This window comes from Odontesthes bonariensis, chromosome 1, assembly GCF_027942865.1.
Source record: "Odontesthes bonariensis isolate fOdoBon6 chromosome 1, fOdoBon6.hap1, whole genome shotgun sequence".
In the NCBI taxonomy this organism is placed as follows: Eukaryota; Metazoa; Chordata; class Actinopteri; order Atheriniformes; family Atherinopsidae; genus Odontesthes; species Odontesthes bonariensis.
The window spans coordinates 18,623,576-18,650,437 of NC_134506.1; the positions used below are offsets into that span (position 1 = coordinate 18,623,576).

Consider the following 26,862-nt stretch of genomic DNA (forward strand, 5'->3'; position numbering starts at 1 on the left):
TGAGATTCTGCAGCACAGCAGTACAGCAGAAAGTTGAGCAGCTGCCTTGTAGGCCACAGCGGCCGTAAAGGATGTACGTTGTGTAACACATGCGCTGGATTCACTTATAGGTGAGGGTCTACAGGATACTTGCTATTCTTCACTGTTGGTTCATAAGTGGATATTCTCGTCTTATTCTTATTCATTATAAAAAAGCAATTTGAACTATTTTTTGTATGCTTTTAGAATCTCTTTTAGAAAGCCCAATTAAATCTAGATGTAGCAGAATTCAGGGCAGAAATGTTCTTTTAATAATGCCAGTTGCAGGGCAGTCATCGTGCAGATTCATCACTTCTTATTACAAGACGACAGCGGCTGATTGGCAACATAATGAGCAGCTCTCTTGCGTCTTCCTGTCTTTTTTTTCTCTTAATGTTTCGAAAACACATTTTATATTGTCCCAGTCATGAAAGATACTTATAACTGCCGAAAATTAGGGAGATTTTCGGGCGTTTACAGGGACGAAAATCCCACTTTTCATGCAGTGCAATGTTCTACTGTGAATATTGAATAAATCTGAGATACACATATTAAGCATATATAATAAGCCTGTCAACTTGAGCATATAAACACAAAACAAATTGATTTAAACCAATTTACTTAAACTAAAATACGTGAAATCTTCCCCTAAAATGTGTTTTTGCTGTGTCTCTATCCACAACTAGCTGTTACAGGGAAAGTCCATCCCTAAACTGGGGTCCCTGGATCAGATTGAAACAGGAAGTGGAGATGCAGAGGGGCGTTACAGCGGCGAATGTGATGATGAGGACGGTTGTATGGGTTCAGGTGGTGGCGAGGTTAAAAGGAAAGGCTCCAGAGTCTCTAAACGTAAGTCTGAATTCTTTATTATTGTATTAATCTGTCAGCTAATTGGTTTACATGGTTTCAGACAAATAAATGTGATGTTAACAGGTCTCCAAACAGAACACACAGACATATATATTAGTTTACAGAATTATTATTTGCCAAGCATATCAGATCAAAAGAGTGACGTATTGTATGGGCTACCAAGGCAAATGATTTGTTTATGTATGTACATATCTATGTATAATTTACCATGCAAATGTTAAATTCTGCCTTTTATCTATCTACCTATTCAAAGTTGCAAGATTTCAAAAGGAAAACAAGTTTTTGATCAGTGAAGTCATCCAACAGAGCAGTTGCGTAAGACTATATCTTAATAGGACGTTTTACGAGAGCAATAATAATAGTCATTAAAGATAATAGTTGCTATGGGGACATTATTGCAATCAAGGCCTGTAACTTGAAAAATTATTGCTCCTCCGTGGTTCAGTAACCCTCCATGAATCACAGCAGCAGAGCTCTCCTCTTCACTTTGTTACCTTTCCCACTCTCAGCACATGGATTCCTCCTCTCCTCTCTCTACTCTCCATCAAACATGCTAACAACCTGATTAATCACCTCTCTCATTTTGCCTATGGCGACTGCAAGGAAGCGGGGTCATCCAAACACACCATTCTATCTGTGAAAATGTTTCCTCTGCTGCTTGTCAGTCTTACTTGAGCCTTCAGCAGCTCAGGCTCAGGGAAGCCGCTTAACAATCGCTCATCTCAGGCTGTCGGGAGGCTCTGACATTTATCAGCCATTACAGCTGAGCCGCCCTTTCCTTGTCATAGGCCAGATCAGCCTGTCTCTGGTATTTATGACCTGCTGTCTGTTGTGACCTCTTTTAAACATCTGTCTCCTGGTGCCTGACCCTCACACAAACACTGAGGATTCCCTTCAGGGATGGACCTCTGGTCAGTCCCCACAGGATTCAGCAAGTTTTAGCTGCAGAAGTGTTTTAGATATTTGTTTCAGGTATTTTTCATTTCAGTTGTCTGGCTCTGCAGTACCAAGTGGAGTCTGTAAAAATACAAAGATTATAAGTAAAAGACATGGCAGAAAACATAATCACGTAGTTTTCTTTTGCAAACAGTTTTGCACACCTTTATAGAAATAAAGAATTATCAATTTGATGGTTATTCTTGAGTAAAAAGTGTAGCAGATATTTTTCTTTATCAAAGAAGATTTAATCAAAACACCCCTTTAACTTGTGGGAGTGAATAAAGGTTAAAGATAAATAAGGAAAGTGTTCAGGGAATTATTATCAGCTTTGCTTGTAGCAAAAGTTGGTAATTGCAAGTGGTAAAATTAAGAGTGCAACATACTTAATTGTGTGTTTTTTTTTTTAGATTGGGCTGTCAAAATTGCAGTTGGCAACTTTATTACAGAGTCATTATCCCATATTTGTTGGAAATTCTGTTCTTAATGTCACAACCTGTACTTACACTTGAAGATACTTGCAAAACCAAACATGGACGCGACGTTAACTCAGATATTGCTGTTTGCAATCATTTTAAACGCGCTCTGATGGCAGACATCAGATCAATAGAATATGTAAGTTAATGTTATATCCTTTTTATTCATTTCATTATAAAAAAACCACAATTTAATCTTTATTCTTATAAAACAATAAAGATTGTGGCTATAACACATAATATGCTCACTATTTTAGTATATGTAACCAAGTTTCCTTTTTACATGTAGCTGATGTAGAGTACAATTAATAATTATTTGAAACTGAATTTCGGGCCTCCTGGCAAATGTCTATTTGTTTCTCTTTTAGCTCTGTTGTCTATGTTGGTTTTTTTTTAGCTTCTAAATGCTCCACTAAAGCCACCCTGTCATAGGATTACAAGGCTTGACAAGATCAATTCTTAACAGAATGCTAAACGTAGGGAGAGTCGGACGATGTCCATTTCTCATTTTCCTGTGTCTTGACAGAGAGCCAGGACACAAAACATCTGTGTGTGTGTGTGCGCGCGTGTGTGTGTGTACGGCCTTTGCAGTTAGGAAGTTTACGAGTGTTGGACATCTTTTCACATTAAACATAACTGTGTGCAACAGAGCCAAGGTCAGCTGAGAGAAGAGCCCTGCATGAAACCTGTACTCTGTTTAGAAACTATATCTTCAATCCGTGCAGACTTTGCAAACAACTTCCTTTTTCAGACGACAAGGAAATGTGCAGCTCTACGCAGGGGTTTTTCACTCCCACTTAGATGGTGTTGATGGTGCAGCATGAGTAACTTTGATCCCAACGCTAAGAGCTTGAAAAAGGACAGCTGGACTTCTTTTACTTGGTTCTTGAAGACGTTTCATCTCTCATCCGACAGGCTTCTTTATTTCTAATTACTTCTAAGTTTTGACTTATCAGTATTTTAAAGACTGTTCACGCTGGCAGTGTGGCTAAGGTCACGTGTCACAGACTCACCTGACCTTTGTGTGGGTCGTTTAAATCACTGTCAACTGTGAGTTGTTTATGTGCCTGACCAAACATATTTTGGTCATAGGATTCAAAGTGTAAATGGTTGTACAAGTGATTAGAGAGGAGTGCCAGAGTTGCATTGTAGGTGCTGGGTAGGTGACATCTGTGACCACCTCCTTTGTTCAAAGATGTTGTTTTTTTTCAGTTCAACATGGATAGCGTCCTTGATTCCTCTCTCAAAGCCTCTGTCCTAACGGTCCAAAATGGGAACATTACTGTCCTCAAAAAGGTCCCGTGTTCTGCCATGAGCTTGTTTGGTGGTCGTTTACATTCTTCTACATAGAGGTGCGCGCACTCCCCGCACACACAACACCACTCGGTTTTTGTCTTTGTCGGGGTGAATGAGTTTCTGATTCTGTGAACCAGGGTGTTTGGTTCAAAATGCACCAGAATATTGGTTTTTGGAAAATATCCTCATAAGTTTTTCAGCCACTCCTGCCACATATGGCATGACAATACATTAGCACCTGTTCTTCCTTTCTTTTTCTCTCTGTTTGTGTTGTTTTGTCTAGATGTCTTGGCTTATAAATCTAGTTTCCCTTCTTCAAACTCTTGAGATTATTATGACCTGGGTGACGGAGAATCTAAACCAACAAGAGCGATCATAGCTACAAATCTCTCTGATCAGTCAGTGATTTTCACATCACCTTTTAGTATCAGCTCTGCTTGTTGAACCCTTGTAAGAGGTGATACTTAAAAATGATACCAGACACCAGTTACTGGGAAAGAACAAACAAACAAAAAACAAAACTACCAGAATTCAGTTAAGTTTAAAGGCCAACTTTTGCTGGAAACCACTTTTGTGTCACTCATTTTAAAATGTGGTAGGTCACAACAAGTCATATGAGTATGCGCCGTGCCAAAGTGTAATTCGATCTACTTGGGCTGCACTGGTCATTGAAGGGTCAACCCACTTAGATACACAGACAAATGAGCGCGTGAGAGAAGGCGAAACTTTGATTCGTCACTCGGTCGTAAGCCTCGCCCATAGCCTTGTATGGCATGCCCACAGCTAATCTGATGGACAGGCGCTCCGCAGCTGAAATGGAGTCGTGTCTGTGACATGCAGATGGGACTGCAGATGGAAATTAGCTTCTAAACTACAATCTGGTGCAGGTCATCTCTTTACTTTGTAATTAATGTACTTTGCACATGGTCCCTGGCTAAATGAAATAAATAAAATAAAAAAATAAACCTGAAATCACGGCACCGATTTCAGGTGATCGTAGCTCCATTTCAGCTGCGGAGCGCCTGTAGTTGGTGTCCTGCCGAGAGATCACGGCACCGATCCTCCCGAACAGGTCATCAAACTGGGTCCTGGTGAGCCTGAAATACCGCTGGAAGCGGCCGTCATCCGGACGCAACTCCTGGAGAAGGCGGTGAAATTATCCGAGCTGAATGCACCACCGGATGATGTCACTGACCCAGACACGACGGCGTGTGCGTTTCAGACGAATCTCGGACTGCCACAGCAGGTACAAGGACATGATGGTACTTATATCAGCCATGGTTGATGAGAGAATGAAATGGATAGCCCCTTGAGCTATTCGCTCGTTTTTTACTCGCGCGAATAAGGCGAGCAAATTCAATTTACACCCGCGGCAATACTCGTGCGAGTAAGGCGGTGCGAATACACATGAAGACATGAAGACATGATTTTATCCGCCAACTTTCACAAATTCACAGCAATGATTGCCAATCGTTGCAGTGCAGCAAGAAACTCCGGGCACAGTTCAAACACAGCGCGCTGCGGGCTGGCAGTGGCACAGCTCAGCTGGGGTCTAGGGGGTGTGCCCCGTGACGTTTTTTTTTTTTAGAAACCAATCAGAGGTGCCTTATTGTCACGTCGCGGATATTCACGAGGAAAACCGGAAAAGCCAGTTGTTTGCCACACAGGCCAATTCAAGCTCACACAAAACAGCTTGAAACAAGGAGACAGGGACGATATTTTTGACAGAAACGATGCACAATGCATTCAATCATAGTGGTGACCACAGTAATATGTATATTTGTAAATGAAATAACGATGGAAATCCATATTATGAAGTGCAAAACAGGCCTCTGTCTGCCTCCTATTCTTTAACTGTGTCCATATGTTGTTTGGTGCTGAGCTGTTAGTGTACACTTGGTTGGTGTGAACAAAAAAAAACCCAACAACAAACAGAAGTAAAATAAGAGGTGACAATAACAGAATTGAAAAGAGATGCAGATTGTGGTGATAATCAGATGAGGATCAGATTCATCAGTAAGAATGAATTTTTCACACGTTGATTTTATACACTGATACGTTTAATTTAGCTTGCTGCCTAGATTGCAGTTGGGATTTCTGTGAAGTTACCACAGCATCCTTTCGCAACAGAGTTCATAAATTGGCTAAACTACTGTGGCGTAAATGCATTTTTGATGAACGCTGTTAGTTTTTTCAGTCTTTGTGGAAAAACTTCAAAACATGAGGAAAAAAATACAATATTAAAATACCCGAACCAGATAGCATAGCAAAACAAGCAGTTACAATGATGCATGCAGTAGAGATCGAAACCAGTGTGTTAATAATATCCCACCAAACACACACACACACACACAACAAAAAAAGAACATATTGTAATTATCCACAAGTAAATTAAATGTCAAGGACAATGAGAGAAATGTGCCCAAAACAGAAAGATATGGTGGTTTGTTTTCTATTTTTTAAACAATATTTATATAGTACAGTAAAGAGTTCTATAAAAGATTTAAGAGTATATAACACAAACATGCCAGTCAATCAAAGTAGATTGACTGCAGTGATTTTACAATCTCTTAATCAGATAAAGAGCCTAAAGACCATGTATAATTTAATTGGATTTCTTTCTGTGCAATTATTCATAATCCTTCTCCTTTGTGTCTTTGATATTTATCTGCAGAACATGCTGACGCTAGATCAGCATGATAAAGAAATCAAACGGGATGAGCTCAATACAGACAATAGAAGCGTGATTTAAAGGATTATCCTTATTATGCTGAATTACTGTTGTGTGAAAATGTTATGCATGTGACAAGATGAAGCAATGCGAGCCTAGCTTGCTTTCGAAATGTCAAGGATTTTTTTCGATTTCTTTGAGTTATTCCGCAAAGTTTGACACTGCATTGCGTTGCACTCCAGATGGCTTTTTTTGGTTAACAGAAATTAGACGCCATTATTTGTTTTGCATTAACTCAGAGAAAATATTGAAAGTACACAAGAAAACAAGGTTGACGTACATCACCAGGCTCAACATAGTGGAAGCAATGACTCAGGAAACCATGATTCCAGGACATAAAAGATCCAGGGTCATTCATACATTTTCTTCTCACATCTATCCCTACTTTTACAGTTGGTGCCCACCTGCCAGTTGGCTCAACAAACACACTCATCTGACTTTTCCTCTTTAATTAAATGAAAAAAACATTTTACCCCGATGAGTACCTCAATGTCGAAACAATTACCAAATCACAGTGGTGTGTATTGCATCCAGTTATAGAGCATGTAAAACATCATAACTAGCATCTTAATTACTAATTATGATACACATAATTGGAATTCTCATTTACAAAATATATAATATAACCAGTTTCCATGCAGCTGTGTGGTCTGTGGCTTTGAACAGCTATAAAATTCTCCTCATGTGTTCAGTTCAGACTGCAGTGTTTCGACAGCTTTACAACCCTGAATAACAACAAGAACAGTCACTTTTTGCTTTGATATTGAGAACTTAACTTCTCTAATTTATATTTGATATTTCTTATCGTTTATCTTTTGATTATGTGGTTACTGCTGGCTGCATTCTGCAGTCGTGTATCCCTGATCCTGGAATAAGGTGAACAGTCTCAAGTAAATGGGATGAGACTGTTCATTGTTACAGCAATTCTTAGTAATTGAGGCTGATGAGAGAGTTATACACTTGATTAGATAACATAAAAACTCAGCCAAGACCAGCTTTGAATTCATAGATCCAGTTTTGGCATTTAGGCCATTTAGTTATAAATCACTGCATAAAACAGCCACACTTGGAGTTATGAGTAGCTGTACTGCTTAGTGGGTGAAATATTTCTTGTTGTGGCCTTCTTAGTTTACATTTGCTATTTATTAAGCTCAAAATAAAACAACAAGGCTGAAGGAAATATTACTAGTTTCGCAGATATTTAGCTCTGAGCCTAAGTGTTGTTCCAAAGTACAGTATTAATGTTGTGATGGGGGGCGGGGGGAAAAGGAATCACCAAAATATTTACAGCTTATATTCAAAGAAAATGTTGGCACTAAATTTAATGGGATTACCAAGATTCTTACAAATCATCAAGACTGTTCGACTTGATGTCTTTTGAGAGATAATTTGACATCATGAATGTCGTTAAGAGCCACTCAACTTATTTTGTTTCTTGGGGCAGCAGTGGCTTAGAGGAGTTTCATGATTCAATACTCTGTCCCTCCAGGCATTGACGTGTCCTTTGGAAATACATTTAACCCCTTCATTTCCCCCCATTCTTTGATCTTGGGTGTGTGCGTGAGTACATTTTGACAACACAGAGGACACAGAAAGTAAGGTTTTGGTTATTGCTAACATGTTCTTTGTCCACACACCACTGTGTTGGCAGTCACCCCGGAAAAAAAGCTGTTTTTGCAGACTCAAGTGAAGCAGACGATTTCAGGACTGTTGGGCAAATGTTCTCAGGTGTTCTGGGTCTGTCAGGCTCCAGCAATATTGTGAGATTTTAACTGGACATTATTTTATGTAGTTTCCATCTCCACAGGACTGACTCTGAAGAAACATTGCCAGCTGGGCGACCACTAGCTCATCACACTGAGTTGAAACTCATTTGTATGTAGTGATTGTCATGTGCCGCTCATGTGCATCTGCAGAAAGGGCAGACACTCACCACTTGCTACAACTTTTTGGTCTTGAGGTAAATATCTCTGGATAATGTCTCAGCCACCGCAGTCATTACCTGCTTTTATATCAAGCCTTTGGAAGGGCTTCTAGTGAGTCATTTGGATGAGGATCAGTGCCACTTTAAACACTGCTGCTGCTTTTGGTCTAATTTGGCTTTTCTGTTCATATCTTCCTGCTCTGAGGAAGGTCCTACACAACATTTGTGGAGTTCGTAAAAAACGGACCCTCACTGTGGCATGTTTTGTCTAACAAAAATGCATAGACAGATAAGTAAAAAATCTAATGGAGCAGGATACTTCTACATGTTTAGTGATTTCACTGGATACTGACAAACTTACTAACCTATGCGGCGCATTTTTTTAAAAAGCAGTGATTTGCAAATAATTTTAACAGCGTACAAAGCACAAACGCGGTAAATCATATTATGAAACTGAGAATTTCTTTCTTCTATTTAAAAAAAAAAAATGTTTACTCATTTTGAATTTGATGCCAGCAACACGTTTAAAAAATGGGTCATGGGCAACAAAACACTGGAGGGGTTGTAATAAGATTTTTTTTTTTAAAAGGAAAAAATAACTTGTTGAACAACTAATTAGGTTAATTGTCAGGAGGTCCGTAACATAATTTGGTTTAAAGAGGGCATCTCAGAAGCAAAGACGGAGAGCAGTTGGATCATCATTCTATAGAAGATAGTATTGACAAAGAGTTCAGTCATTATTTGAACTGTTAGTTCAACTAACCTTTCAACATTTATTGATCAACAAAGAATTGCAAGGATTATGCGGATTGCATGATCGATTGTTGCATAATGGAAAGATTACGTGAATCCTTGGAAGTTTTTCAATTCATAGGCCTACATATACTCCAGACCTGTGAACTACAGAAAACATTTGTAACCATATGAAATAAAAAGTATGTCCTGGGGTTCTTTAACGAAAGAATTCGAAAACATTTTTTCCTCCAAAACTCCAAAAATTGATTTTTGCAGCTCACAAATATGTATGAGACATAACAGAAGTCATGATGTATTTGATGTGTTGATTTTATTTAGATATCGGATATGAATAAATTGAAAGTAAATGTATTTTTTTTTTGCACAGCATCCCAACTATTGTAGAAAAGAGGTTTTAGATAAATAGTTTGTCTCAGCTAGAGTGGTGAACCATATTACTAACACTGCTATCTGATACAGTCACGATGCATTTTGCACTTTTTCTAACAGTCTTGTGCTATGTGACCTCAATGTGTTCATCCTAGAAGGAAAAGAATCAAGATTTTCCTCTGCTTCTTATCAAATTCTAACCTTTGGTTTGTGTGACCTGTCAACAGTGGATGTAGTTGAAACCATCTTAGAGGTTTTTCATGCTCCAAAGCCAACAGGCAGCTCGAGGCCTCTTATCTGGCCTGGCATCGCTTTGCTGCAGACACTGTGACTGCTTGCACCCTGAGTACTGCACGGCAAAAAGACATCTGTCAGACACAGTGGCAGCAGAAGAGAAACAAATCGATTTCTAGCAAGTAAGCACAATGAGAGCAAGGGGAGAGGCTCCTCTATCATGCCTCTTATTAACTAATAAGGTCTCACCAGGAGACTTTTAAATGTTAGCTGAGCTTCTACCATGCCGGCCAGTAGTAAATGATCAGTGAATGCAGCTGTTACATATGAATGTCCTCTCTAATTATATGGCATTATAGCCATAACAGCATTCCATGAGGGAGGAAAACACATTAAGCGAATGCACTTTTTCCTAATATTTTACAGTACTTTATATGTTCTAGTTAAAAATAGGAGATCTGACAGATTTGTGTTACCATTATGGCCATTTTGTTGAACATATACAGTAATAGGGCTGTCACTGGGAGCTGTTAAGAGCTTTCCTACTAGGCCCTACAGCACTTGGCTGTGCCCATTAGAAAGATCTTTATCTTCATTACAGTGCGAGATCAAATTGGGTCACCTGTTGTGACTCCTGCCCTCTTTTGCACAAGTAATAATGGGAACAGAATCATTTCCTGCACATTCTCAGTTGACTACGTTGACTTTTACCACTAGATTATCTTAACGTACTGAACTAATTAATAACAAAGCAGTTCTAATTATTAACATGTCCAAATATAGTGTTATGGCCACCTGAAATTTCTAATGTGTACTTAATAGTGAAGTACATGCAGGATTGCTTTGAACTGTATTATCCATGTTGTGCTAAGAGTTAATGGAACCATACTATAAATCAGTAGATTGTTTGTCGGGTTGTGTCAATGTGACCGATATTGTAGAGTTTTTAGACAATTTAGATTTAGGAGTTGGACCTACATAAATATTGGAATAAATATTTGGAAAAAATTCAAATCAAGCTACCCCAGAACCGTGAGGCTTATTGACCATCTGGAGGATCATAGCAAGGCAATCACAGTCCTTCAGAGAGGCAACCAGTCACCGTTACAACAACAAATGGATGCTTAAATGATCCACACCTACTGGGTGAATGATCAGAGCAAAGCAGCAATAAAGCTATGCAGCCCAAATGAACCGTTGAGTAACAGCCAACTCCCATCCAGACTGTCAAACAAGAGGGAGGCCAATAGCGATCATGAAAGATTTTGACAAGGGAATCGCACCATTCAACTGCTGTCCAACATGGAAACTCCCGTCAGACATCAGAGTCTTGAAACTGAAGAGACATGTGTGTCAATACATGAGCAAAGCTCAGCAGGGGGATTGGAAACAACTCCAGAGGGCCCAAAGCACCAGCTGCTGGGGACAGAGCTGTCACTGGAACAGATGAACCTGAAATCAGGCTGGATTAGATAGTTTTGGATAAAGTACTGAGAACCCACAACACTGCACTGTGAAAATACTCAAGAACAAAAAGCCCTGGAATTTTAATAGATAAGGTTAAAGATAAAACATGCCTTTTGACATTGTAACCACCATTTCAACACTATGCACATGTACTCCAAATAAGCAAGTATTGGACCTTAAATAGCTTCTTAGGATATACAGCATTACAGAAGGCCAAGTGATGCAAGTTCCTAGGTTTTACAAAAATTCTGACTCCTCAGGTTTTGTGCACTTCAAATAGATAAATGAGCTGCAATAAGCAACAAAATGCTTGAAGAACAAAGTGTTCAGATTCCTACGAGAAGGGCTATTCTTCAAGTGTTCAGCACAGAGATGGATTGATTATGCTTTGGGCATGTGTTGTATCAGAGACAGGGAATGTTTTGCTGGAGAAAAATTAATTCAACTAAATATGAGCAAAATATGAAATAAAATATTAAAAGAAAGCCTGAAAATGAAAAGAAGTATATACACGAGGAGAATCATTATAAACATGCCTCAAATCATACGGTGGATTATATCAAGTGGTGCAAACTGAAGGTTTTGCCTCCTCCAAAGAGGTGTACCTGCAAAATAGCCCAAGAATCACACAAAACTTGAAAGCATTTGTAGGAAGTAACCATTTGGAAAAATATTCTAGTAAAAATGTTGTGCCCAAACCTTTGGATGGCACTGTAGATGTGTGATGATTTAGAAGATGTTTCAACAGTTAGTTGAACAATTTGCAGTGTTGTTCAGCTGTGTTGCTGATATACTGGCAGCGTTTTCATTTGTTTAGTTGACCCTATTTACATCAAGACGGGGAGACCGATCATCTTTGTATTATATTTTATTTCAACAGCAGTAAGAAAAAAAAAGTACCTCCGCCAAATCAGTTCTTTTTGTTGTGATGTTGATTTTAATTATAGTGCTCACCTTCACTCTGAATGAACAGCCACAAGGTAGTGCTGTCTTGTGGATCTTTGGAGTCTCTTGTTGTTTCCAAGGTCAACAGTGCAATAAGAGACTTCTTTGGAAAGTGCAGAGAAAACCAGCTGCTCACAGAGTTGATCATGTATGTAACCAGCATTTTCTGCCTCATGCCATCCTAATGTGCCTTATCAAAATGCTGCTCTGCAGAAGCTTTATCCCATTCACTTCAATCACCATGAGGAGCAGCTGCAGGTTCCCAGGATAGCACGCTCCCATCAGTCACTTTACGGATGCAAGTCATCAACAAGAATGACACAGGGAAGGTATTTGGAGTGGGACCATGTGGTTGGGTGAAAGTGAATGGAGAGAATAACAAGAAAAGGTAAAAGGTGGAGATGGGACTGCTGTTGTCACATATCCAGCTGGTGTTGTATGTATACAGTGTATATGTATTTATGAAATGTTAACAAACAGAAAATCCTCACACTCTATGCATAATTTCACTCAGTGTTCATCACACTTTACTGCAGCTGGAGACAGTTAAGGTGAGCATGAAGGACACTGTATGACACACGAAGAGCTCATGAGTGTATTAGTAAAATGGCTCCTGTCATCGGCAGACAGATGATGTGGCTGCGTGATTGCTCGAGAAAGACTCCATCTGCCATCTGGGAGGCTTATTCAGCAAATGATATGATCAGGAGTATATTTTCTCAATTCAGCACTTTTGAAAAGTTGATGTGTCTCATACACACTATTTCAATTATATTTTTACAAGTGCAGGTAAAAAGGTGACTGATGTTTTTCCATCTGCAAACGGTCAGTTAATTATGTTGGTCGTTGAGTTTATTATTGCATGAAAGAGCAGTTGATAAGCACCGTTGCCTTACAGCAAGAGGGTTCTTGATATGAACCTGCTGGTTGGCTACAACCAATCCTGTTTAGAGCATGTTCCTCCTGTGCCTGAGTGGGTTTTCATCCCACAGTCCAAAGACATGCACGTTAGCTTAATGGGTAATTGGCTGGATTGTGAGCATGACCATTCATAGTTCTCTCTGTATTAGCCTTGTAATGGACAACCTGCCTCTCCAAGGTGTACATTGCATCTTTGCCAATGACAGCTGTGAAAGGCTTCAGCCCCCTCTGCTCTCTACAGGCTAGGCGAGTATGTATTGACACCTTATTTGATCACTACCTTAAAACTAGATAGGGAACAAAACCCACCTTTTTTCCAACTTTAGGGTTAAACTAGAAATTTCTTACATGATTCTTGGTTCCTGTAACTTACCGGGTTGGTATTAGGCTTAAATAGAAAACCCACTGTATATACAGTGTTTCTGAACCAAATGTTACCATGTACATATATTTTGTGAAACAACACTGATTTCCTGTAGGAAGCTGAGCTGAAATTTTCAAATGCCTTGTCCTTGTTTGCCCGAAGGTGATCTTGCTCCACATAGAGAATTTGGAATCTGATACTAAATGATTCAATTTCAGCAATCAGTTTTAATGTTACATCACAGCTAGTTTGTTTGACTTTGCAAAGCTCTGATAGCAGAAATAAAAAGCCAATGGTCTTATTTTAAGCTAAAAGGCTAGAGGAAAAATATTTAATTCTAGACTTCACAGTTCGGCAGTTTTTGGCAGACCAACATGCCATTTCTCAAAGCACCACTGGCTGTTACAGTATGTGTAACTTTGTTGCCTAACTAATGGGAGTTTAATCTAAACCATCTAAGCCGAAGTCCAATCTAAACCGAACTGCAGCTTCTGTAATAGTACATCCTGACAAACATACATTGTTCCCTTATAGCTGTACAATATATACGGGAACATGAAATAATAACAATCAGATTTTATGCTCTCAATTTGGCAACATTATCATTTAATTCATAGTTGATTTCATACATTATTATTTCAGTTTGATGATGCTGTGGCCTGTGTTTGTTTGGAGCATTGATTGTGTATGTCGTCTGAAATTAGCACATTGCTTACGACTGGTAGGGGCACTGTAGGGGAAAATTTGACCAGATATGAAACCACCCTTGTTTAAAAAGCTCTTAGATATTATCTGTAATACTGCAACTGTTATTTTTTCGACTGTTATCTTAACACCAACCTAATATGAGCATACTTTCTGCTCCATGTCCTGAATTTCTGTACAGTCTAATTTGCTGGTGTGCTTTTGAGTTGAGTTATTAGATAAAAGGCATTAGACATTGGCAAGTTTATGAACAATTGTACGCCAACAGTGGAGCCAGATGTCAATGTGAGCGGAAGGTTAAAAGCTTAGTCTTTTCTTCAGAGCTATGTCTCTGTGTGGTGTCAGTTTCTTTGTTGACTTATAGCTCATTGAACATCTTATCACATGTTTTGTGTTAATGTTGCTTTTTCTGATAAATATAGGTTGCTTTGACCTGCCCTAGATAACTAAACTGTCTCTAACAAAATATTAACCCCACTGCCTCCTACTCATCCACAGATTGTTCAAGGTTTTAGCTTCACTGCAGGATTAGTTTATGTAATGTGTCTCATGTGACTCATCGTGAATGCCTCCTCCATTTTCTGTGGGCTTATCTTACTCACGTGGATAATTGTGCACCTTTCTTCAACTTGGTCTGCTTTCAGCTGGTGGAAATAACAGACGTGTGTCTCATCAAAGTAGTTGTTATAGGCAAAAAACACTGATCGTGAGGCTGTGCGTGCATCCTTTAACATTTTAAAATTTTAAACACATAAGACTTTATTTTTCACAGTTTTATGAAATTGTAGGGTGCTACATTCATATTATGCAGTGATATTGAAGTATCACCTCAATGCAGACATCTTTTAAATCAGAGAAAGGCCATTAGAGCTCTAAGCTGTGTGGATCTATATATGCACTTGTTATCTATTCTTCTCTTAATGTAAATTGTGAATCACACACAAGCAGTGTAATCCGAGAACCTTCAACTTTCCAATTATTCCATTACTTTTTCTTTGTTTTATGTTCTTCTTCAAATACACTGGGAAAAAAATGTGTTTTTGCTGCTTGTTAAAGAATAGAAAAGCTTCACACCAGTAAGCTCCAAAGCAGGCAGATGAAAGCATTCAGATTAATATCTGCTGTGTATTAACATATGGCCACAGCTCAGATTGAGTTCTGTTTCCTATGAAATACACTCAAAGCATGCTTGCTTTTGACGTCAGTGCCTACTCTAACTCATACATGGCTGGATGAAAATGAAGTGCAATTGCTTTTTGATTTGCCACAGTAAACATAATGACATTTTTATTGTAAGATAATAGAAACCTTGCATTTCCTTTATCATTTCCCTTCCAGGTGTTTGTGTCTTTTGAAGCATAGCTTTTTAACCACAGTAAGTTGTCATTATCTACAATGGCACATTCCTGTTTTTCAATCATTTTCTCATACTTTGCATGATTTAATGGCTGGCTTAATGAGCTGCAGCTTGAATGTGGAAGGACATCTCATTGTGTTAATGAACCATGGAAAGGGCAAGCACACATCATTGTGTGAACTGTTTAATAATCAGCTTGGTGTCAGATGCACAGGCCATCTACCAAAAGTCTGCTCTGTCAACAAGCAAAGATGCTGAATGTTTCATTTAGACAACGTGTTCTGTGATAGATCAGCAATCAGTACTGATCGTTTTATTTGCGTCTCTCTCCTCCTCCTCTCTTTAGCTCTGCTTTGCTGTCCAGGTTTATACTGTATTTTCAAGCCTTTACTGTCGCAAGCTTAAATGTGACCTTAAAATTGTTCAAAAGCTTTTGCTAACAGCATAAAGTGATAAGATATCAAATAGAAATATAGATCTATCATCCCATATCTCTGTGAACTTTTCTCTGATGTCGACTGTTGAAATGGCTGCATTTTTTCATTTTGCTTCCATCATTGCTGACTGTGCTGTTTTTTACATGGTGGGCTTCGTTCCATGTTTTCATTTAGTTTCTCATCTCCTCTTATCTCATCAGTTCATCTCTTATTAGGCCGTCCTTTCAACATGCTGTAAAGAGTTTTAACCTTTAATGTAAAAGCAAGACAGTCGGAGTCAACAGCTTTTTAGTGAAAGATAAAACGCCATTTAGACGCATCACTGTTTAAAGATAAATGCAACCTTATGGCTCAGACTATGTTCTTCCCTACTTACAGTTACTCGTCTGAGTGTGTAAGCGCTGTTAGACTGACCATAATGGCAACATTTTGTTCACTGCGAGTATCAGTACAGTTTACTCATAACTAGAGAAGGGCAATGAAACCTGGTATCAAATGGACTCTCAGGCAAAATTTGTGATGTGGTACATGTCAATATATATTTCCGTATATTTCCATTTCAAAACCCACAACACAAAATTGTTAAACACAGATGTAATTGGTTCTATCTGTTGTACTGAAGAAGACTGATGAAATATATTTCTTTCCTATTTATCAATACTGACGAAACATACCTTCATTTTATAGAGAGATAACCCGCAGTTCAAGAGCCGGACCAGCTCTTTTCTTTCAACAGCTGCATCTGCATTAGCAAACACAGGCATAGAGAACTCAATTATGGGTTGTCAGAGTCATCACTAACAGTGGTAAATTCCAAAATGCTACCAACCGTGAGGTATTTTCATTTTTCTTGAAAATACATCACATGTCAGCAGAGAAATATAATTTTCTTCTATCCAGTTTCTAGTTTGTTTCTCATTGTCCCCGGAAGTCTATGCTTGCAGCACAGAGCGCTATAGCACATGGAAGAAGGGCTGTAACAACATCAGACTACCAGATGATCGTCATGGGCAAAAGAATCCAAAATAAAGATGTAATCACATAATGAATAGAAAGTCAATTAACTATATTTATTGCAACAAGTCTTCCAACTGAACCGATCATATAAGTCATATATTCATACCCCTCAACTCAACCCATAATGGTGTCCTTTATAGTTCCGCCCCTACATGTTGCTGAGGGGAAATAGGATTCATATGAGCGTTTGCACTACGAGCAGACACTATTCTCTTTGGTTTGGGGGTGATAGGTGCATTTAGCACTGTGCTGTCAACCACAAGCCTTTGTATGATGTAAGATCGATATCAACAAACACTTGGGTGATGTCATGACAGCAATTGCTGAAGCATTTTTGTCACTTCCCGGTCAGGTTTAGGCATTAAGCTTACTTGGTCAGACTTAGTGGTTAGGTAAAACTCATCTGTCCCATTTTCACCCTTCACATGCAGGTGCTCTCACAACCACTACTGGTTGCATAATCTTTGAACGTAATTCTAAGTATTATTATGGCCGTATCTGGTCTGCAAGAACAAACACTCCATGGTCTTGTTTTGGGATGGAGGATAGTCTTATTTATTGTTGTCTTTCTTTGGCCGAATGATTTACAATCAGCCGATTGGCTTAGGGAAGTGGAGACAATAACTCTACAAGAGCATTAAAAAAATAACAATTCTCAGTGAATAGTGAAAAAGCAATTGAATGAACTGATACACAAAGCTTCCGCAAGGTCCAACATTATTTGACATTTTGTATGTGCGTTTGACAAATAATAGAAACTCGGCTCTCTACCTCAAGTGAGCAGACAATTTTACGGCATGTTTACTTGGCTTGAGGTGAGGGAAAGTTGTTTGCGCCCTCTTCTGAAATTCAATGAATTCCTTAAAGTTTTGGGCCCGTCTGTTTGACGAGACGTTGAGATGTAAAGGATGGCATTCGAGGAAATGTCAAAGAATCAACAAACTCTGCAGGATGCATCTGCCGGAGTCAACAAAATTGTTATTAATATTCTAGTGTTTTTTATTTATTTTTGCATCTATTAAACCAGTTAAAAGTTTGTAAGCCACATTTAAAACTGGCCTGAAAAACTACTTGTGATATAGGGAGAGACTGTATGGAAAAAAAAAAAGAAAGAAAATAGAGCCAGTACAGAAGTGCTGTAAACTTAGATTTCTTCTGATGGATAGCAGAGGATGACTCCTCTGGCTGCAAAATGAAGATTGTTTGTGCAGAAGTCTATAGAAAAATGTCTTCGCTTCCAAATTTCAGAGTTCAAGAAACCTTTTTATAAGGAGTTTTTTTTTATTTTTTTTTTTTTTATGAATCATGGTACAATTAAGAGTTAAGTAGATTATTAAATGGGTTATGCATTCGGGCGAGGCTCGGTTGCGATCAGCAAGCCACTATACAATAAGAGCACACTGTTTCTGGTGCTTCTCAGTCAGATTAATTGCTGACTTGTAACTTCTTGTTTCAAATGACCAAGATACTGATGGCCAAGTTGCTGAACTCAAGCCATCAAAGCATGAATCCACAACCAAGAAGATGACACAACATCGACTACAACCATCTATTTTATTCCACTTCACCAACAATGACATGAATCATAATTTTTCATTGTTCCAAAAATTCTCATATATAGCATATGTTTGGGTAAAGAAGCATATGGAGTTTGATACCACTGTAACCCCCCCCCCTCAAACACACACACAAACACACACACACACGCACACACGCACACACACACCTCCCACCCCTTCCCCACCTACAGACACACATTCAGAACAGTGTATAGCCTCTAATAGGAACATGTACATTAACTTGCATGACTCACTCCACAGGGACATATGACAGGAGGGTTTTGTGTCCTTCCTTTTCATGTCCTCTTAAAATTTCACTCAGCCTTCATCTTTGGACCTCCAAGGTCATCCTAAGTTGTGCATCAGCAACCCTGACAGACCCACGCACAACTCTCCCATCATCCCTCCTCTCTGTCTGACTGCCCTGCCAGGCAGAAAAAAAGCCACCTCTGTCTGCTGCAAGAGCCCTCAGCTCACCCTCTCTTTCAACAGTATGCACACCCACAACCATTACTATACACCAGCACAAAATGACACATACATACACACTCCCACACACACTCTCACATAGACAGTCGTGCACAGGAACATGTCAGGTGAACCGGTGAAAATCTAAGTCGCACGGCATGAACAAGGTGTCTGAATCTTCTCGTATTGTTGTTCTGTGTTGACCTTCAGTGTTAATGGATGAGAAATAATGGAAAAGTCTGATATGAAGAGAGGAAACATTGCAGCAGCAGGTTGATGTTAGACAGTCATGAATAATAAAGGAACGATTAGTTGTGACTTCATACTTTTCTAAAATATTTGGTTCTTTATAACAATGGACTGCATTTGGCCAAATTAACACAAATAGTGTATTTTTCTTTAAAATTCTGAGCATCCCAAAGAAGTGTTTAGTTTGCATTACAGTTCAGCATTCAAGTGCCTTTAACTTTTGTTGTTATATGGATTTGCTTTGTCATGTGCTCTGTGGTCATCATTTGAAAAACCTTTCCTGGTTTATAAGGACAAATCTGCATCTTTAAAAAAAAAATAAATAAATTTGGGGTGTGGACTGAGAGAATGAAAGTCGTGCAGTAAATTGCCAATGTTTGAATTTAAAACCTGGCCTGCTGTGGAGGTAATGTGTACAACTCAACTTTAGAGGCAGATTTTTATTTTTCAGATGTTACTACTAAATGAATATTTTGTGCTCTAACAAAATAAGCTGTAAGACATCATTCTGACACTTGTTTAAAATGTAATTTTTATTTTCTAATTTGTCTGTTGTTGTTTTTTTTGTTTTTTTCAAATGGGGATTTGTATAGTTTTTTACTTTGTCCTTGTACTTTTTCAACCACTTAACGTAATTTTCCAAACTGAGAGTGCTCTGGTGGCTGTTTACCACGGGTGAGATATGGCTTAGAATTAATGCACAATTACAATTAAGTGCTCCAATGATTCCCATCACACAAATGAAAATGTTTCTACAGTAATTATGCAGTTGTGTAGTCACTATAAATCTCTCTTTTGACAGTATATGAACAGAAAGAATTAGGTAAACTGTATGTCACAGCATCATGAGTCCTATTGACGGATTATTTCTGCCTTCATTATTGTTATTTTTTAATATATTTTTGAGGGAGTTATTCTTCAGTTGATCGTGTCAGATGTGTCACACACACTAACTCGAGCCCATTGGAGTATAGTCAAACCACTGTCATTAGTATCCTTTTGAAAAAGGGTAGACTGCAGTCTGAAAGGACGCTCCTGGTCAGCAGCTGAAGATGGTGTAGCATTTAAATGAAGCTCCGTTGGCATGAAGTGGCCGAATGTGTGCCAAAAGACACGAGTTACAGAGAGAGATTTTTCTCGCCATTTCACGTTTCCTACAGATTTTCAATGTACCCCAACATTTTGCAACACTCAAATGTTTTCTCATCATCTTGGCTTGGTGAACATATGTCCCTGTGGCCTTATTCCCCTGCTAATAACAGACAGAGGTGGAACCTTGTAAGGTCCTTAGTGCTGCGACCTGCACTTTTTCAAGGTTCAACAGGTTGTGTCACTGAATGCGTGTCTGTACTTTCCTGATGTACAGCACTTTTATTCATTAACTCACAACATTACTGTTTGCCTGAACAAAACATGCCGATTTCCTTTGACCTCGCTGTTTTCAGATGTTTTCAGCCAACAAATTGCCACTGACTTCCTATAACCTTTGATAATTTAACTTAATTCTAACTGTAGATATTTTGGAGAGCAAACGTCTAATGAGAGACATGAGCTACTAACACCACATCTTGTTCCAGTTTTCTGACCTCTTGGCCCTGTTTGTGTTTTGTATTAGTAAAATTTTTAAGCCTGTGAAATAAAACAGATATTATTATCATACAACAAAATGCTGTTTCTTAAGCTGCAAATGCTGAAATCAGACCTGGACAATCGACCGTAATAACTATCTGGAACAGAAAGTGTACCCGTGTCAACAGCATTGCAACCACACAACCCTTCTATCAGTCAGATATCAGAGAGCAGATATGTGTCAGCGATCTGTGATCCCCCTGCGGCAGCCACATTTTTTTCAAGGCTTCGCCTCCTCAAGACCCACAATTACTCATTTTGCACATCAGAGTGATTGAATGTCACAACAGCATGTGCAGCTCTCTGAGGCTGAACAGTCTCACTTCTCTCAAATCACAGTCAGTTAATTGGTAAGAAATACTTTAGAACACACACACACAGCAACACACACTGTTGGACGTGAAAAAGGACAGGGAAGATGAAACGCAAACACATACGCTTGTTTGTTTATTTCTCAGTAAACACAGGCGTATACTTAAACCTCAGCGTGATTAGTACAGCCATAAACTGTATAATATAGCCACCCTGACATCACCTTGTGACACATGGACTTGGCCTTTTGAATCCAGAGTGATTGGATGATCTGATGAAAACTGTTCACTCACAATGTAGCCCCGCCCCGACACGAGCGATTTTAATTGTACTTTAAAATTGACCGTATTTCGCATAATGAACACTTGCTTCATGTAATGCACCATTAACTTAATATAAAACTTATTATGAGAAGGTTTGCTGAGATCACAAATTAAGTGAAAAGTACATTAATCTTTTCCTAGACCTTTGTACAAAGAATCAACTTTTAGCAGCCACAATATTCCATAAATATACCATTGCTGAAAAATTCAGCGGAGTGTCATTGTGACGCATGGCTTCATTTTTGAAAATGGAGGATATGCACATCTTTTTATTGAGTCTATGAATACAGCTCATGCACAACATCATGACTCCTGGGACACAGTCACAAGTGAGAGCGAGATTAGGGGCAGGTGGCTTCTAATGTTAACTACATGGTTAGTAATGCTAATTCATTTTTTTAACAATAATAGTTATAATAATACGGTTTGGTTGATGGAACAGTTTGCTCATCAAGTACCTCAGCTCAGTACCACAAATAAATAATTGGCAATAATCAGCCCAGATTTTCTGTCTTTGTTGCTGACTAGAAAACAAACAAACGTACAAACCAAAAAACACAAACTAAGACAAGTTTTCTTTACAGCTGTGAGATGGAAAAATCTCCATAATAACAGGCTCGAAATAGCAAACAAAACAGCTCATCTGTGTGAATTTAAGGAACATACGCAATGTTTACACTGGTGCTGAACAAGACTCAATGAATCACTCTGTTTTGTGTCTGTGATGTTTGGTGCTCTGACACATCTGGGTTGGTTGGATGGTGTTTTCCATATGTGAGATTTTGTTTTTAGTGTCGGGGTTTGTTATTTTTGCCTCCGAGTTCACTAGCATGTTTGTTACTGTTGTTTGCATTCTTCAGATTCAAATGGAAAAAAAAAACTAAAGGAATAGCATAATGCCATATGAAAAAAACAACTGTTTTAGCATTTTGTTGCACCTGTTGAGGTTGACAAAGCAGAAACAGAAAAGGGGGATTCTAAAAATATTAAGAACACCTACAAGCGTGATAAAAAAGTTTTACATCTCGTGTTCAAAAAGTTATATCCAACAAATGCATATCTGTCAGTTGTGTTCACATACATCATGTAAGCTTAATACACACTGTGCTTGTTTTTTTTACAATTTAGTATTTCTAATGATATTTCTAAGTGGATTTGCAATATTTACTTGTTGATAATTTATATTTAACTATATTTAATTTTATATTTAACTATTTATCAAGACTCTCTGATTCAAACTCGTGGTTCCTTTAACGATCAACAACAGCAGTAATATACTTTATATTGCAGATGATACACCTTATCACGTCTATCAACATTTATGTTGTTCAACTCTGGGAATGAATGATTTATGAAGGCTTCACTTTCACTCTTGTCATACTTTGCAAAGCTAGATTATTGATGTGTCTTGTTCCAGTTATTGCTCTGAAAACGGAATGTTGAGAGAATTAAAATGGGAAGCGGTTTATTCTTCTACTGTAAGCTGCAAGATGAACTGTGATATCGTTCCACAGAAACCATCACTGAATAACGGACTTTAATCTCCATCACACAGACTACGCTAAATCATGACGCCCCTTTTATTTGACCCAGATTACATCATAGGGGACAAGTATTTGCTGAAGATGCTGGTGAAAGCACAGCAAAATTATGTGAATTTCATACATCCAGTGTGCTGTTACAAAAAACAACCCTCCTTTATAAATCATATGTTTTTACAGCAGAAGAAGCATTCAAACTGGAAGTAAACATGTCGTCGACCTTTACCTGCTCTTTTCTCTTTCACTCTTGATAATATTGTGGAAAACCTTTGGAGGAAATTTGCATCTACGAAAAGGCCGGATTCTATTTAGCATACAAACTGTCACGGCTAAAGCCTGGCTGACTCACAAATAGGACCCAAGAGCAGATACTGACACTGGGAGATTTGAGTAAAAGATGAGGTTTATTTAAAGATAGGTGATGCGATGAGCAGGTGAGTGGATCCAGAGGAGTGGGTGACAGAGTAGAGGGAGATGGTTAGTGTGAATCGGAGAGAGTAATTTATCCAGGTAAAGGTGTGGGTTTTTCCTTACTTAATCCAGATAGAATTCCAGAGTGGAGGGGATAATGCTGGCTCTGGTGCAGAAGGAACTGAGTCAACGGTGGGCGAGCAGGTAGGTAGTGAGCAGGCAGGTGTCTCGGAATCCACAGGAGAATGTTTCACTTGGAAATCCAGAGCAAGGCGAGCAATGGAGGAACAGACACTGGGAACACAGGAGGACAAAGTAAATACACGTAGGATCGTCTTAGAAAGACGCACAGAAGTCGGAGGAATTACCACTTAGTGAGACAATCTGGTGAAGACTGGTTGTTCCTGCAGATCCTTCAGAAGGCGCTTTGACGAGCACAGATGAGAAACAGGTGAGAGCGCAGGAGCTCCAGACTTCGCCCCCGGCTTCTTGGAAAACCTGCTCAACCCCATCTAAGACCCAGAAACCAAACAACACCACAAATAAACATGATCGTGACACAAATGGTGTGACAGCACTATTTTAGTGAAACTGCATCTGGTGGAATTGGGTTGAAAAAAGAAGTAGCTGCCAGTGGATTTCGTGAAATTATAGTTGCCTAATAGATGTGTCTTGTGTTAAAAAGAAAACTGACTCTTAAATACAGCACATGAATGTTCAGAAGTCAAGAAATTAAAAAAAAATAAAATATAATAAGCATAGTTATTTGTATTACAGTTATTCTCTTTTATTCCATTCTGATTAGATTTCTGTGGACATGAATGTGTGCGTACAGTATGCACATATGTGTTCTAATGGAAGTTGTATAAATGGCAGTAATAAAGGCACTCTTTGCCAAAGAGGAACTAATCTCTGTTAGACTTACTTTATGAAATAAAGGAAATTTGTCAACAGAAAGTTGAGTATATATTTGTAAAGTAGTTTAAGTCATTGTGCGATTAAATATTGTTGATAAGGAGGCAATATTTGACAACCAGCATGTTTTGTGGACACATTAAATTAAAAGTAGAGTCATGTCCTGACAGAAAACAACAAGTAAAAAAATCTGACAGAGTTGTGAGTTTGTTGGCAGTTGTGGCTTTGATGACAGATAATTGAAAGAAAATTTTAGGTTTCAGCTTTAGTAGAACAACATATTGACATCTGCACCATAAAAAAAAACACACTGAGGAAACGGACCCGGAGCTGAGCAGCCCTGCAGTGTAGGAGCCTTATCATCGCAAACAGTCTAAGTGGCTTTTGTGTTTTCTGCTGAGCGGAAGAACACAATTTTCCATTTAGGTCTATAATTCCTGTTTCCATTTGAGGCACCTTATCCATTAGCCTGCCTGTTTATACCTCTACCAACATCAAAAAAGGGAAAATGTACAATAATGAAGCCAAGCCTCTCAGTATTGTTAAAAAAAAGCCTGACCTCTAAGAAGTTCAGCTTTTGTTAATGTTTTAATTGCTTCAGCCTATTTGCTGCCAAGGAATGCTAACCACTTACCTACTGCTAATACGCTTGACGAAAAGACCATTTTTGGTTGAGTCATAAAATAATATGAATCAGCCATATATATATAATTTATTTTGAAGTTTAATTTCATTCCCTTGGATTATGAATTAATAGATGGATGTCTTTGCATTCTGCAATACTTGTTTTAAGTCAGAAAACAGCATCCACATTCAAAGTGAAATATATATGCCAGATTTAAGTCTACATTTTATACATTTCTAAAGAGAGCGTGAACTAACAACAAAGATGTCATCTTTAAACATTTGTCTATGGCAGAACTCGGATAGACCTTGTTTTTTTTTGTTTTTTTTTAAAGTCTTATTGAACTCTGGCTTCCTCCCACTGTCCAAAAACATGCATGTTAGGTCAATTTGTGTCTCTAAAATTGTCCTTAGGAGTGAGTGTGAGTGTGTGTGTGGTTGTTTGTCTCGTTTGTCTTTGTGTGGTGCTGCGATGGACAGGCGGCCTGTCCAGGGTGTACCCCGTTTCTCGCTCGATGACCGCTGGGATAGGCTCCAGCCCCCCCGCGACCCGACAGACGGATTCAGTGGGTATAGAAAATGGATGGATGGATGGATGGATGAAGTCTTATTGTTCTGTTTTATTTTTCGATTTACATTCACCTTTTCCTATTTCTATCTTTTAAATGCACACAAAAAACAGCAGTGGATACTCGGCTTATATGGTGTTTCTTATATGCTATAAGACATATAAGAAACTACACCAAGGCTGAGCTATTCCTTTTTGGAACAGCAGTGTACAATCAAAAGCCTGTAAAACATGGATTCAGAAAGCCAGAGATGGTGATGAAGACAAGCGCAATACTTTTTGATTGCAGCGTTATAGACGAGCTGCTGCAGCCAGACAAACACTGAAAATACAGGCAAGGCTATTTTTGTGAATATTTTTTGTTTTTTTCATCAGTCAGAGAGTTAAAAAATCTGTTTACAAGCTGATCTGTCATTAACTCTAATTCTATGACAAGTGAATAAATTTAGTGTAATCAGAACTCACCGTGTATACATTCAACATGTTTTTTAACAGATGGGATTGAGACTGTGATGGCACGTCAAAGACCTTCCCGTCTCACAGTCACAAAACCACTCACCAATCATGTAATCCAATTATGACAGCTCAGTTTAGAGTAAACAGTCAGGAGTTAGGTTACCCAAAGGAAGAGATTGCTAAAGTGACATCGTAATGGCAATTATTCTTATCATAAATGTAATGGGCCTCCTCAGGCTCAGGTTCCTCTGTGTGCCAAATTTCCTGTTGTTACCTCTGTATCTGTACATTGGTTACATTATTGTACCTGATTTTTTAAAATTACATTGCAAGATGAAATGATTAAAGAAAAGATGGCACTGCTTTGAAAGGGTTAGACCTCAGTTCATATTTGTGCTTTAAAAAAACAATGTCAGCCCGCATATTCGATTTTGCACTCTTACAGCCCAGAAATGTTGCTGATCAAGTTGGTTTTTTATTTCAAAAGTAGCTTTGAAGATAGTACTAATCTTTGCCTTTTAATGAATCCAAGTCAGTTTTATGAGGATTAGAACATAAAGCAAAGACTTAATTACATGCAGTGCTGGAGTCATCCAGAGTCAGATCTTTCTCAGGGCCGACAGCACTACTGTGGACTTTCAAATATGCCTTATGGATTCAGCTGGATGGGAAGAAGTGAGATTGAGATGTCAGACTGTTCTCACTTCAGCACTGTGATATTTGTTTGTGTCAGCTGTGACTCTATTGCCAAAAAAACAGTGCTGAAATAAGAAGAAATGATAAAATGGTATCTGTTACTGTCATGAAAAATGTAATGGCTTTGACATTTTTCTTTCTTTTTTTGTGGATGATTCTTAAGTATATCTTAAAAAGCCAATGATAAGAGAAAATGGTAAAATCTCTTAAATGTTTGGCAGCAGTGGTTGTGAAGTGTCCTTTTCCCTTTGGAGCAGCACATTCCTGTTAGAGCAGAATCTGAGAGGA

The 26,862-nt window shown here is 38.6% G+C and overlaps 1 protein-coding gene across 1 annotated transcript in view; it reads left to right on the forward strand.

The window, feature by feature from the left end:
• The window catches only part of gpc5a (glypican 5a), a 157,135-nt gene that overhangs the window by 101,153 nt on the left and 29,120 nt on the right, over positions 1 to 26,862 (forward strand). Inside the window, exon 8 of the mRNA XM_075450743.1 lies at positions 705 to 867. Coding sequence (XP_075306858.1) covers positions 705 to 867 — 163 coding nt within the window. The remainder of the gene's footprint in view (positions 1 to 704; positions 868 to 26,862) is intronic.